Below are 12,151 nucleotides of genomic sequence, written 5' to 3'. Positions count from 1 at the left end.
TGGGAAAAGAGTGACTTCTAGCCAAACCTGTAGCATAGCATGCACCTCAAATGCCATGAAAAAATGGTGAGTGAACCCCTGCTAAATCAGTACAATAGTTTGCTTGATATATTTTGATGCTCTCCAAACAACATGCCACTGAGATCATACACTCGCACTTTCTAACTTCTATCGTCTTATAAACTTGGACATAGTAATCATATGTTCATCAAGAGAACTTGGGTAATATTCTTCAATTGCTGAGTTCCACGAAGTAACAAATTGGGCAAATCATGTGTTCGATGCTCGTATTTCTTCTATTAAGATACAATCATTATTTCATCTCATTAACCATTCATTAATAATTTAATATACACACTAAGTTTTTCTGATGTTGCCTGGTTGTTGTTCTCCTACAGCTGACAGCAGAAAACTAGTCCTACCCTTTTAGCATTGAATCTGATACAACTGGCCAGAGAAATTCAGACAAAATTTAAAGTTGTTTTCGCTTTAGCGTGCTTGTTTTTACTTCCTTTTTAAGATGACCACTAGAGTTTCTATTTTCATACATTTAGAGGGAATATAAACTTACAAAAAAGAACACAACTATTTCTAGAATTGACTGTTTTTCTTGTCTTGTTTATATTTTGATTTTCTTTTCTTTTTTAGATAAAGCAATATAATTGATTGGCAGTGCGTAAAAGCCTGAGATTGTATTTGAAAGACCTTGGCCATATGAACTGATGTATGCAAAAAAATTAAAAAATTAAAACACAGCAATAAAAGTATAATTCTCATTTCATTCAATGAAAACTATCTTAGGTGCTTGTACTTTCGGCACTGTGTGTTAGCAAACATACACAGGGTTATAATTTTGGTTAAGATTGCAATTAAGCAGTTTAAACTTATCCTCTGAGTGCAGAATCTACATACCATCATCTGAATTTTAACAAGGTATCAGAGTATAATAATTGAAATGCTGAGTTCTGTGAATGGAATGTGCTACTACCTATTAGAGGCAGTTGCCACTTCAGAGATTGAAGTAATCTGGATCTGTGAGAGGTTTTAAGGTGTGATGCACAGAATGGTCCACCTGCTGGAGATCAGAGTGTTGATCTGCACCTGCAACAGGCTTAGTTTCAGAAAATTCAAAATATTCAACAACTGCAAGCATGACTGGATTCAATCTCCAGAGGGTAACTACCTAGAAGAAGCTTCCAATATTACGCCTTGGAAGAGAAAATTGTAGATGCTCCTACAAGAAATTTATACTCATAAACATATAGGCACTAAAGTTGCATGTCTGACTGATCTTGTTCAGTTGGCTGCACATAAGTAAAAGATGGCCAAGACAAGGAAACACATCATAGAATTAAAGAAGGATCAATTGATTCCTCATACTGCAAAGAATAAGACAATAGAGATGTAAGCCCTCCCATTAGATGCTTTACTAAAGAACAAGCTCAATACCACAAATATATTCATCATTAACAGAGTAGCCGCCCACCTTATATCATGGAACTTCATGATCAATTTGTTGCAATCAAGGTACAGCTGGAGGATGAATAGTTGGCACCCATAATGGGTTCTCTTGAGTCTCAACCCTAGGATCCATTTGTCTAGAGTGTCTATAATTGCAGAAATGTTCCCAATTTTTAAATTTTAAGAAACTTTGAGAAGACTCCATCCAAGAGAAAACTAGACTGCAATCTACTTCAGTCAACATGTTCTAAACCCTCATCGACAACACAAAGAAAGAAGCAAGAGAGGACTTCGGAAGGGTCTTAAAGGAAGGGAAAAACACTCAAATTGTTCTCAGCATGGGAAGAAATACTTGCCCTACATGAAGTGTTTCAAATGTGATAAGAATGGCCACCATGCTTCTCACTGTCCCAATAGGAAAAAGAAGGCCTTGCAATGGCGAAAAAAGTAATTTGCAATAAATGCAAAAGCTTCAGCAGTAAACGAACTTTCATTCAAAAAGAAATAGTTTTCGCAGTCATAGATCTTATGTCTGGCTGAGTTTGATGATGCCAAGTTGTCATTCGAAATCTAAAGCACCATCCTAATCAAGTATAGCCCAAAAGTATGCAAAAGAGTGACCCTTAAAACTTGATTGCTAATCCATACAAACAAAAAGACTTCATAAATTAGCTAACTAATTATGTTCAAATCTGACATGAGCAAGGCTACAAATAGATAAGATTGCTCTCTGAGTTGTCTATACAAGGCATGATTGACACAGCTTTTGCATTATGAAAGAAGCATTTCCTACCACCTACAACTTATTTTGAATTCAGCAATAAAATGGCTACAGCATGTCAACTTTGTCTATGGCAGTCCTTGGATACTATAAAGTTGTAGAATTTATAAAACAAGATATTCCTCAACAATGATTTTGACTCAGAGGATGCAAAGATTTGCCACAAGGGATGTGTATTTTGCAGATTTTGTGATCGTGATTGATAATTGGTAATTGGTCAACCTTGTAGGCTTGTGAGAGTTGGAGGCAAAATACAAAATAGAATTGAGTCTTCCAAGACCTGCAAGATTTATGTTTATTCACAATGAAAGATAGCAATGTTTTGGTAAATAATTGAATGAATAAATGGAACAATCAAATGATCATTTAAAGGATTACAAAGATGTTGTTTAAATAAAGGAACAATCGAAAATTAGAAACTAACTAATATTTACATAAGTTACAATATTAACCATTAAATAATAAATAATAAAGATATTATTCTAATACCCTCCCTTAATTATCAACCTATCAACTACACCAAGTTGCCTCCTAAATTTTAGAAACTTGTCCGGCCTTAGAGACTTGGTGAGTATATCTGTTGTTTGATCCACAGTTGCAACATACAGCAACTGAACTAATTCGTCTACAAAGAACTTGCAAATTAACTAACAATGATGATCAACATGCTTAGTTCTCTCGTGGAAGACCAGATTCTTGACCAGTTTGAGCACCCCTTGTTTGTCACAATAAAGGGAAGTGGGATCTTCTTGAGACATCTGCATGTCTGAAGCATCCTCCAAAGCCAAAATTGCCTCACAAACTACCTTAACTATTCCTCGATGGTCAGCTTCTATCAAGGAAAAAGCCACTGTTTGCTGCTTCTTGCTAGTCCATATGACTGCACCAGATCCAAACTGGAAACATACCCAACTATGGATTAGTTGTCATCAATGGAACTTTTCTAATCTGAGTCTGTAACTAATAAGTCTAGGATTGTGAATTCAGTTGTACACAATGTAAGGTTTCTGCAAATTCTATAGGTTCAGATCTGAGATAATACCTTTAGTCTTTGTTGCTGTTCTGATCTTCTTCCTCTTCTAAATGTAGAAGGTAGTATTCAGAATATTTAATACTATTCTGAAACTTGTTTGTCTCTGCAATAACTCGTATAGGGCAGTATTGTTTTAAGTAGCAGACATCGATGTATTGTGTGTTCTTAAACTACAATAACACCCACCTATTATACCATGACCAAAGGGACGTCTAGGTCGGCCCATACTACACTCATAGAAATCAGCGTCCACAAAGGAGATAATACAAATATTAACTAACATAACTCTTTGGTTATAGTTACTGCATAACATGAATATTTCCCAAGGATTGCCACCCATCCTATTTGCCAAGTGTAAAGTATATAATGCTTTAAATGGTAAACAAGGGGAGAAGATTAAGGTGCGGTCTGCACTCTCAAACCAGTATGATATCACTGTTATAAATTTAACACTCCCTCTTAACTTGATAATCATACTGAGCAATAACATATCTAGCATCATCAATTACGATGAATAAGCATAGATTGAGACTCTATATCTATCTGAATCTTCTAAGCAAATGGTATCATGGAACACATGATACTGAGTCATATAACCATCTTGTGATATTACTTATCACTTATACTAGTGATGTCAGTGTTGCATGTAATGCAATACACATAGGATAAATTCTTCATTTATCCAGGTTGTGACTCATAGGAACTGGCAATCCTATATCACAACTTGATCTTGAGTTAAGATCTACCAAAAAACAGGATAAAGTCTAAGAATAAATTCTTGCTTTAGATGTATTTTCCTTTAGACATTGAGGATCAAACATTTACTCGCTGCATAAAATCTGATGTATATGTATGTATGTGTGTGTGTGTGTGTGTGTGTGTGTGTGTGTATGCATAGCTGCTTCTTCATACCACAATAATTTAAGAATTTTAAACAGATCGCCGTGCTTTAGATATGATTGTTTTTACTGTTCTTTTGATGCCCTCTATGAATCTATCGTTTGACATATTTATACCTCCTTGGGATAGGAGAGTCATGTCTCTTCTAATAGGCATCCTTCAACTTGCTAATCACATCTCAACTTAATTCATACTCTTAGTTAATTTTAAAACGAATTATCTGGAGGATGATCATTAATGATTAAACAGACCATTTGTTTAATTACAATATGTTATGTTTGATTCCCGAATCGTGCCTTTCCTTGGGAGATGACCGCCATGCATTAGCCTATCAGAACTGCATAGTATATTGGTTTAAACTTTCTTTGATGATCTTCTCCTTCCTGTGACCACAGCATAAAGACTTGTACCATTGAAGAATTATCACCTTGACATAGTAAGTTATGGATTGCATGGCTTTCACAAAATCATGATGTCTTGTGAATAAGATGATTTTCTGATATTTAGATATTTTATACCAGGGATATGGCAGCATTCAAATAAATATTTAAGAAGCCAGGTTGGTAGTGCGTCAATGGATTAGCAAAATATGGTTAGGGACCAGATATGAGTCAGGAAGGCCTGCAGATTCTGGCTTGAGCACCTCAAGTTCAGTGTGGGCCAGACAATAGGGCCTGGGCAAACCCACAAGTTGTACTCATTTGTACCCAACATGAACCCACAGACATAACAGTAAATTCCAGCAATTAAAGCACATTTGTTTTTAAAACAAAAAACACATTTTTTATTAGACATTAACTTCCCACAAGAGATGCAAATGTGATCAAGCTGCTTCTGGCTTTGAATGAGTGTTTTATTGCATAAAAGTTTTGGATAACTCTATGATCCATCATCAGGATGTTACAGAGAAAACACTATTCTGTTTGTTCTCTAACATCCTTATGATGTTAAGATGGATCACGGAGTTTGATCCATGTTGAAGCAAAAAATCACACACAATCAAATCCAAAAGCAACTAGATCACATTTTATTTCCTAATCTGACCTGAAGTGAACAATTACGACCTATTTTTGCATAAAGTGACTCAAACAAACATTCATTAACAAATATAAGAGTCTAAAACATATACTTTGCTTCCAAGCTATCATCTTGCATCCCTAAAATGTATTGCTTATTTTTTTCCATGGTGAAGGTTGACAAAGGGATGAAAAGTAATATAAATTTTATTGTTTGTAATTTTGCATTAACATTTGATATTAATTCATTCTTTTTCTGAGTATATTGTGTTTTGCAAAATGAGAGTGTAGAAGATCACATAAGGTGGAAATGGCTATCCAGCAAACACAATTGCGATGAAGTCAAAATTTATTTAATAAATAGAATAAATTGAAAACCTCAAGATAGTTGTATTGTGATTTTTTAATTTATTTAGTAAATGACAGAAAACATTTCACATCAGGTCATTTTATCTGCTGCATAGCCAATTCTATAAAAGGTTATAAACAGTCATACTGAACCTTTGGAAAAACAATCCACCAAACAGTAAGCCCGAACCCTAAGTCCCAAACTTGTAACTTAGCTAATTAAGGGTGCATCTTTAGGTGGCTGTATGACTTTCCACTTGTTTTAGGTATAGGTTATCTAAATTTTATACCTGGACATAAATGAAAAGAAAACCATACATTGGGATTGTCAAATGAATTTCTTCCACTTCCTTCTAGTACAAAATATACTTGTTTTCATTTGGGCAAGAGTGCTACCTGGTACGCCCTGACTTGCTTCAAGAGAGCTTCTGAGCATGTAACCAAGTTGCCCTTGAATTTGTGGAATCGAGCAAACAAACCCCAGATGTCTCCCCCACCTTCACCACTTCGTACTATCTGAAACCATATGAAAAACAGGTTCAAGCAAAGTGAAACGGCCTTACAATATCAAACTCATTACCAATCCTCTCTCACTCTTAACTTAAATACTATATTCCAGAGTACATTAGCAGTTAACACCATCAATTTTTTTTACTAAATACTCCTTCAAACCTGCTGTAGTATTTTTCCAATCAGATCCACCATTTGCTCTTCTTCAAAAGAATGCTCGATGCCACCATAATTCTCCTTTCCAGCTGACCCAGTGCCCGTGGTATCATTTTGCTTATCTGTAGTATGGCAATTAGTTGTTTTCTTTGACTGAACCTCACTCAAATGATTGCTACATTGAAAATTCTCTTCAGGACCATTGGTGGAATTTCCCAGACATGAACCCAATACATTTCTGGATTCCATTTCATCCACCAACTTTGAGAGCAAATTTACATCAATACGTTTGTTATTAGTCAGATCTAACACCATTTTTATTGCTTCCAATGCCTGCACAAAATCCAGCAATATACAATACACTGTCACAGATCATTTTATTTGCATATAAAAGAGTTACAAAATAACTAATTCTCAGAAGCATTCCAATTAATATCATTTTATGCCCATCCAAGGAATCCTCTAATGCAAGAGTTTGCATCACCATTCAAAAGAATAACAGGAATTAAAAACAACTGAACTCAATATTTGGCTTTAGTGAATTCATTGACAAATTGCAAAATAATATTCCATACAGAGAAAATATGGTATGCATGCATCCATATTTACATAATCACATACATCCCACTCCTAAATAAAACATCTACCCTACCCAATATACACACAGATTAGAGGAATCCTGAATAAGTATTTAGGTCATATACATCTCAGTATAGTCTGGATATGTTCTATAAGATATTTAAAAACCCCAGTCCAGTAAAACTAAGAAGGAAAGAAAAAATCTTTGCATAAAAAGAAAATAAATTAAATGGATCTCATCCAGAACTTAGAAAAAAAGAGTGTTCACTTTCACCCATGCCATAATCTTTGAAAACATATACATTTGGTTTTGATCGCTTTGTGCTACAAGGCATATTTTGGAGAAAAAAGGAGGCTTTATAGAGCTGCTTCATGGCTGTCGAATTTTTCTTCTTTTGGTTATTAATACATATAAGCTTCCATACTTTCCTTCTTATAACCTAATAGTAATGGGAATCATTTGTTTTAGATAAAATTCAGAATGGTGATATTCAAAGTTTCCAATATGTAGTAGTTTTGCAGAATCACATATTGACATCCATGATCTATCATATTATAGGTTTTTGAAGCATTGACATGTTCATAAAAGATATTGAATTCTTATCTCTGTTGATGCAACTTATTCAGCCACCACATTACAAAATGTATTGGTTAACTTTGTCAAAATAAATGGTTCTTTTCCATTTCACTCTTATATTGAATTTACTTAGGTAAGCTATTAAATTAAGAGGAATTATATATTTTGGACATTATTATTAAGAGGATATTGTTGAGTCATCATTTTGACTCCAACTACTCCGAAGATGTCACATGTGGTTAATTTCAATTTGGACACCACCCTTCTAGATTGTAGGTGGATGGTAGGTGGTTGATTCCATCAAGATTCTATTTCGTCCAAATTGAGACACTTGTCTCAATCTTGTCCAAGTATCCTACCAGAACTTGCTTATATAAGCAGGCTAACTCTCTTGTATTTTACACATTAGGAAATATTGATGCTATTATGTCTTAGAGCATTTACATCAAAGATTGTTTTTGTATTGTTATTCTGACAATTTTATTTCCTCTTGATTAATCCATGCCTTTCATTACATTTTGGTTTTTATTTGTTTTTCACAAATTCTAACAAACTTAAGCTGCCAAATCAACTTCTGCAAAAAGTGATCAGCATGTCTGCTCTGTCTAGCACCATGAGTTCATTGTTTTCTTGTTGGAATTTGAAATTCAACGCTTACTTGACCAAAATTACCAATATCCATGGCTACTTGACTATAGTTCTCCCACATTTGCCAGCTATTGCGCCTGCAAAACAAGGAACATGTCTTCAACAAATAAGTATAATGCATACCAGCTTGTCACTTCTCTGTGATACCACGAGCATGAAAATCTGAATAAAATAATATTATGAGAAGTAAGATAAATTAACCTGAATTTTAATGCTTCTTTAAAAGCAATAAAGGCCTCCTTGTTCCTCTTCTTCATCATATGTCTGAAAAAAACCACTGCTGACTTAAAAAAAATTATAATAACTTTATTTGAAATTTACTCTACTACAAACTATTTAGGTGACAATTACTGTCTACAAAATCTAAGATGAGATTTTGTAAACCAAAATGGTAAACTTGTGCTAATATCAAACTAGTGAACATATAAATATCAGGTATAATATAAGTGTTTCCATAGCACGCAAAGTATCCAATGAAGATTGAATTACTGGTCACATCGTCAAACAATTAGATTACAATAACATTCCTCAGACACTTACTTCAAATGCATAAAACCTTACCTAACTGAAGGACAAGTGGTAATAACCCAAGACAAACCTCATGTTTATCAAACTAACCTGTAGCAGAAATGGCACGATGTAGCCAGACTGTAAGTGTCTCTCAAGTATTAAGGTTCACAGGTGGTAAAGAAACTTAGACAACCTCATATAGATCAAACCAATCTGTTGCAGAAACAACATGATATAGCCAGACTGCAAGTGTTTGTCAAACTAAAGAGTAAGAACAAAATAAACAACTGAAAATAAATTAGAGCTCCCAAAAAATTAAAACAAAAAAACCTAAGCTCCACAGAAATTGGGACATGGGTACAGCACGAGACAGCAGGATGAGCTTTGGGTACAGGGATACTTTTCAGTCAATCTACAGAGGATGGCAGGCGACGGTGGTAAAAAAATAGGGAAATGTTAAAAAATATAGAGAACTTTCAAATATTCATAACATTGATAAATCATTTATCACAGGCATTACATACCCTTTGTGAGCATGGGTAATTGAATAGAAATCATGGATATTTTACTATTTTTGCATTATGAATATTGCATTTCTTGCCAACAATGACTTAACTTGTATTCGACACTAAAAAGTGTTAAAACTATAAACTATGATCATCATACTGGTTTGACTGTGCAGATCGCATAGACTTCATCTTTCATGTAATACCGTCTGAAGGCTTATTAACACATTGCACCTTCTCTAGGCATGATCATCGATTTATTGTGATGAGTATATGTTAGCATTAACCTTAACTAAATTTAGTTTTGTTTGTTTGTTAAACTATATCTCCTTCTAGGCACCGATTATGAGAGAGCATTGTGGGCTGACCTAGATAGGGTCATGTCCCCTTAAGGGGCATGCCCTTTGGTTATGGTATATGAGTAAGGTGTGGCTGTAGTTAAAGAGCACACAATAGAATATCAAGTCTGCTCCTTTAAGCAACTCTGCCACAAATCAAATACCTGCTAAGACAAATATATTTCAGAATAATAATTAATATTGACAACTCATTTCAAGGTCAGATAAAAGGAAGATTAAAACAGCAACTATACAGAAAGGCATTATCTCAGATCTGATTATTTAGAATTTGCAGAAACTTTAAATGGTATCAGAGCTCTGGTAGTCGAACCTAGGCTCTGCAAATTAAATAATCAGACTTAATATATCTAGCATCATTCTCCTATCTTCAATGGCATACAAAATCAGACCCGAGGACAGGTTTGATGGGAAAGAACAATTTGATGCTTGGAAATTCAGAATCATGATGATTCTTGAAGAAAATGATGTGAAATAGTTTGTTGATAAAGCATCCAAGCTATCTGATACTGAACCTAATAAAACTATTTGAAGTAAAGGAAACAGGAAAGCCATGCAGATCATATTAGATGGAGTAAAAAATGAAATAGTACCCATGCTAACAAAACATCAAACAGCATTTAATATGATGAATGCATTATTGAATGCATATGAGGTTAACAATGCAACTAGAGTCCTCGCACTAAAAAGGTAACTAAATCATATACAAATAAAGAAGGGAGAATCGATGAATTCTTACTTTCTAAGGGTTGCCAATGTAAGAGATGAACTTGCAAGTATAGGAACCATAATTGATGACAAAGAATTACCACTGATGGCTATAGATGGATTACCAGATTCATCGGAAACATTCACATAAGGAGTAAGTGTCAGAGACAATCTTCCTGACTTCAATAGACTTAAGGGAAATTGTCTTCAAGAAGAATCCAGAAAACTTAAGAAAGGGAGAAAGTTGAAAACTGAAGACGAAGAACTTCATGTTCTCAACACAAATTCCTATAAAGGTAAGCAGAAGCACTTCAAGAAGAAGGGTAATCAAAAGAATGACAAACCTAAGAAAGATCGATCCAAAATAGAATGCTTCAAATGCGAAAAGTTTGGACATTACAGATCTAATTGCCCTGAGAATTCTAAACAGCAAGTCAATTGTACAAACATTACTAGGAAAGAAGATAACTATGATCCAGAGAAATAAAGTCTCAAGTAAGGCATAGGTGATTGATAGTGGACCATCTCGACATATTACAGGATACAAAGAAGCACTAGACTCTATATCAGAAAAAAGTTAATGACAAAGTCACCATCAGTGATAATTCAGCACATTCTGTCAAAGGAATTGGAAATTGCACCTTGAAACTAAAGTTGGGTAGTTCTTTTCATCTCAAAGGAGTACTCTATGTACTAGTAATAAAAAGGAATCTAATCTCGGTTACAGAACTTGAACATGATGAACATAATGTTGCATTCACGGACGGTAAAGTAATGACCTGGGCTAAGAACTCTTCATTTAAAAAAGCAAAATTGATTGGTCAAAGAAAGGGGTACTTGTATGAATTAAATTCAAAACCTAGTCAACCTATTCAAGCTTTAATTCATGAAGTTGTTAATATAAACAAAATATGACACAGGAGGTTAGGACATGTAAATTTCAAAACCTTATCAACTATGGAGAAGATGGTTACCGGTTTACATAAACTAAATAATGATCACTCAAGCATATGCAAAGGATGCACTCTGGGTAAGAACACCAAAAGTCCATTTCATGATAGCACTAGAAAAACCAACAATGTTTTGGAATTAATCCACTCAGATTTATGTGGACCTATGTCTGTTCCTTCTCTTGGAGGATTCTGGTACTATATATTTTTTATAAATGACTTCTCTAGAAAAACTTGGATTTACTTCTTAAAATGTAAAGAATTAGAAGAAATCCTTAAGAGATTTAAAGAATTTTAAACCTTAACTAAAAACTTATCAAGACATAAAATTAAACTCTTAGGACTGATAATGGAGGGGAATATACCTCAGATTTGTTTAAAGAGTTTTGTAAAGAAACAGGAATTAAGAGGGAGTATATCATTTCCTTATAACCCACAACAAAACGGGATAGCAGAAAGGAAGAATAGGACAATTATAGAAGTTGCAAGAGCTATGATATTTGATAAAAATCTAGAATATCATCTTTGTGCAAAAGCCTCTTGCATTGCTGTCTGTACCTCAGATTTGTTTAAAGAGTTTTGTAAAGAAACAAGAATTAAGAGGGAGTATATCGTTCCTTATAACCCACAACAAAACGGGGTAACAGAAAGGAAGAATAGGACAACTATAGAAGTTGCAAGCGCTATGATATTTGATCAAAATCTAGAATATCATCTCTGTGCAAAAGCCTCTTGTACTGCTGTCTATATTCAAAACAGAAGTCCTCACTCCTACCTTACAGATGAAACTCCTGAAGAAGTCTCTACTAAAGTTAAACCTAACATAAGTCATCTTAGGATTTTTGGGTGCCCAATATATATATGTGTTCCAAAAGAAAAGAGAACTAAGTTAGAACCATCCGAGAGGAAAGGTATTTTGTAGGGTATGTGAAACATCTAAAGCATATAGGATTTTCATACCTGGCCAAAAAAATATTGAACTTAGTAGGGATGTAATTTTTGAAGAAGATTTAGCATTCAAAAGAGCCCTAAGTTCTAGAGATCCCTCTCCCTTACCTAGTTTTGAAGGAAATACAGAATCTAAGTCTCAGAGGGAGAACATTGACGAAATT

At 34.3% G+C, this 12,151-nt stretch overlaps 1 protein-coding gene across 1 annotated transcript in view; it reads right to left on the bottom strand.

The window, feature by feature from the left end:
• LOC149531549 (uncharacterized) overlaps nt 1–12,151 on the bottom strand; it is a 227,498-nt gene that overhangs the window by 20,476 nt on the left and 194,871 nt on the right. Inside the window, exons 15-18 of the mRNA XM_089807896.1 lie at nt 8,211–8,273; nt 8,020–8,086; nt 6,212–6,538; nt 5,936–6,055 (exon numbers count right to left, since the gene is read on the bottom strand). Of these exons, the coding sequence (XP_089664022.1) occupies nt 5,936–6,055; nt 6,212–6,538; nt 8,020–8,086; nt 8,211–8,273 (577 nt within the window). The remainder of the gene's footprint in view (nt 1–5,935; nt 6,056–6,211; nt 6,539–8,019; nt 8,087–8,210; nt 8,274–12,151) is intronic.

Source organism: Cupressus sempervirens, chromosome 11 (assembly GCF_028749045.1).
Source record: "Cupressus sempervirens isolate cs-2001-9-10 chromosome 11, ASM2874904v1, whole genome shotgun sequence".
Lineage (NCBI taxonomy): Eukaryota > Viridiplantae > Streptophyta > Pinopsida > Cupressales > Cupressaceae > Cupressus > Cupressus sempervirens.
Note: the sequence above shows the minus strand (reverse complement) of the source record. Positions and strands in the feature narration are given on the sequence as shown.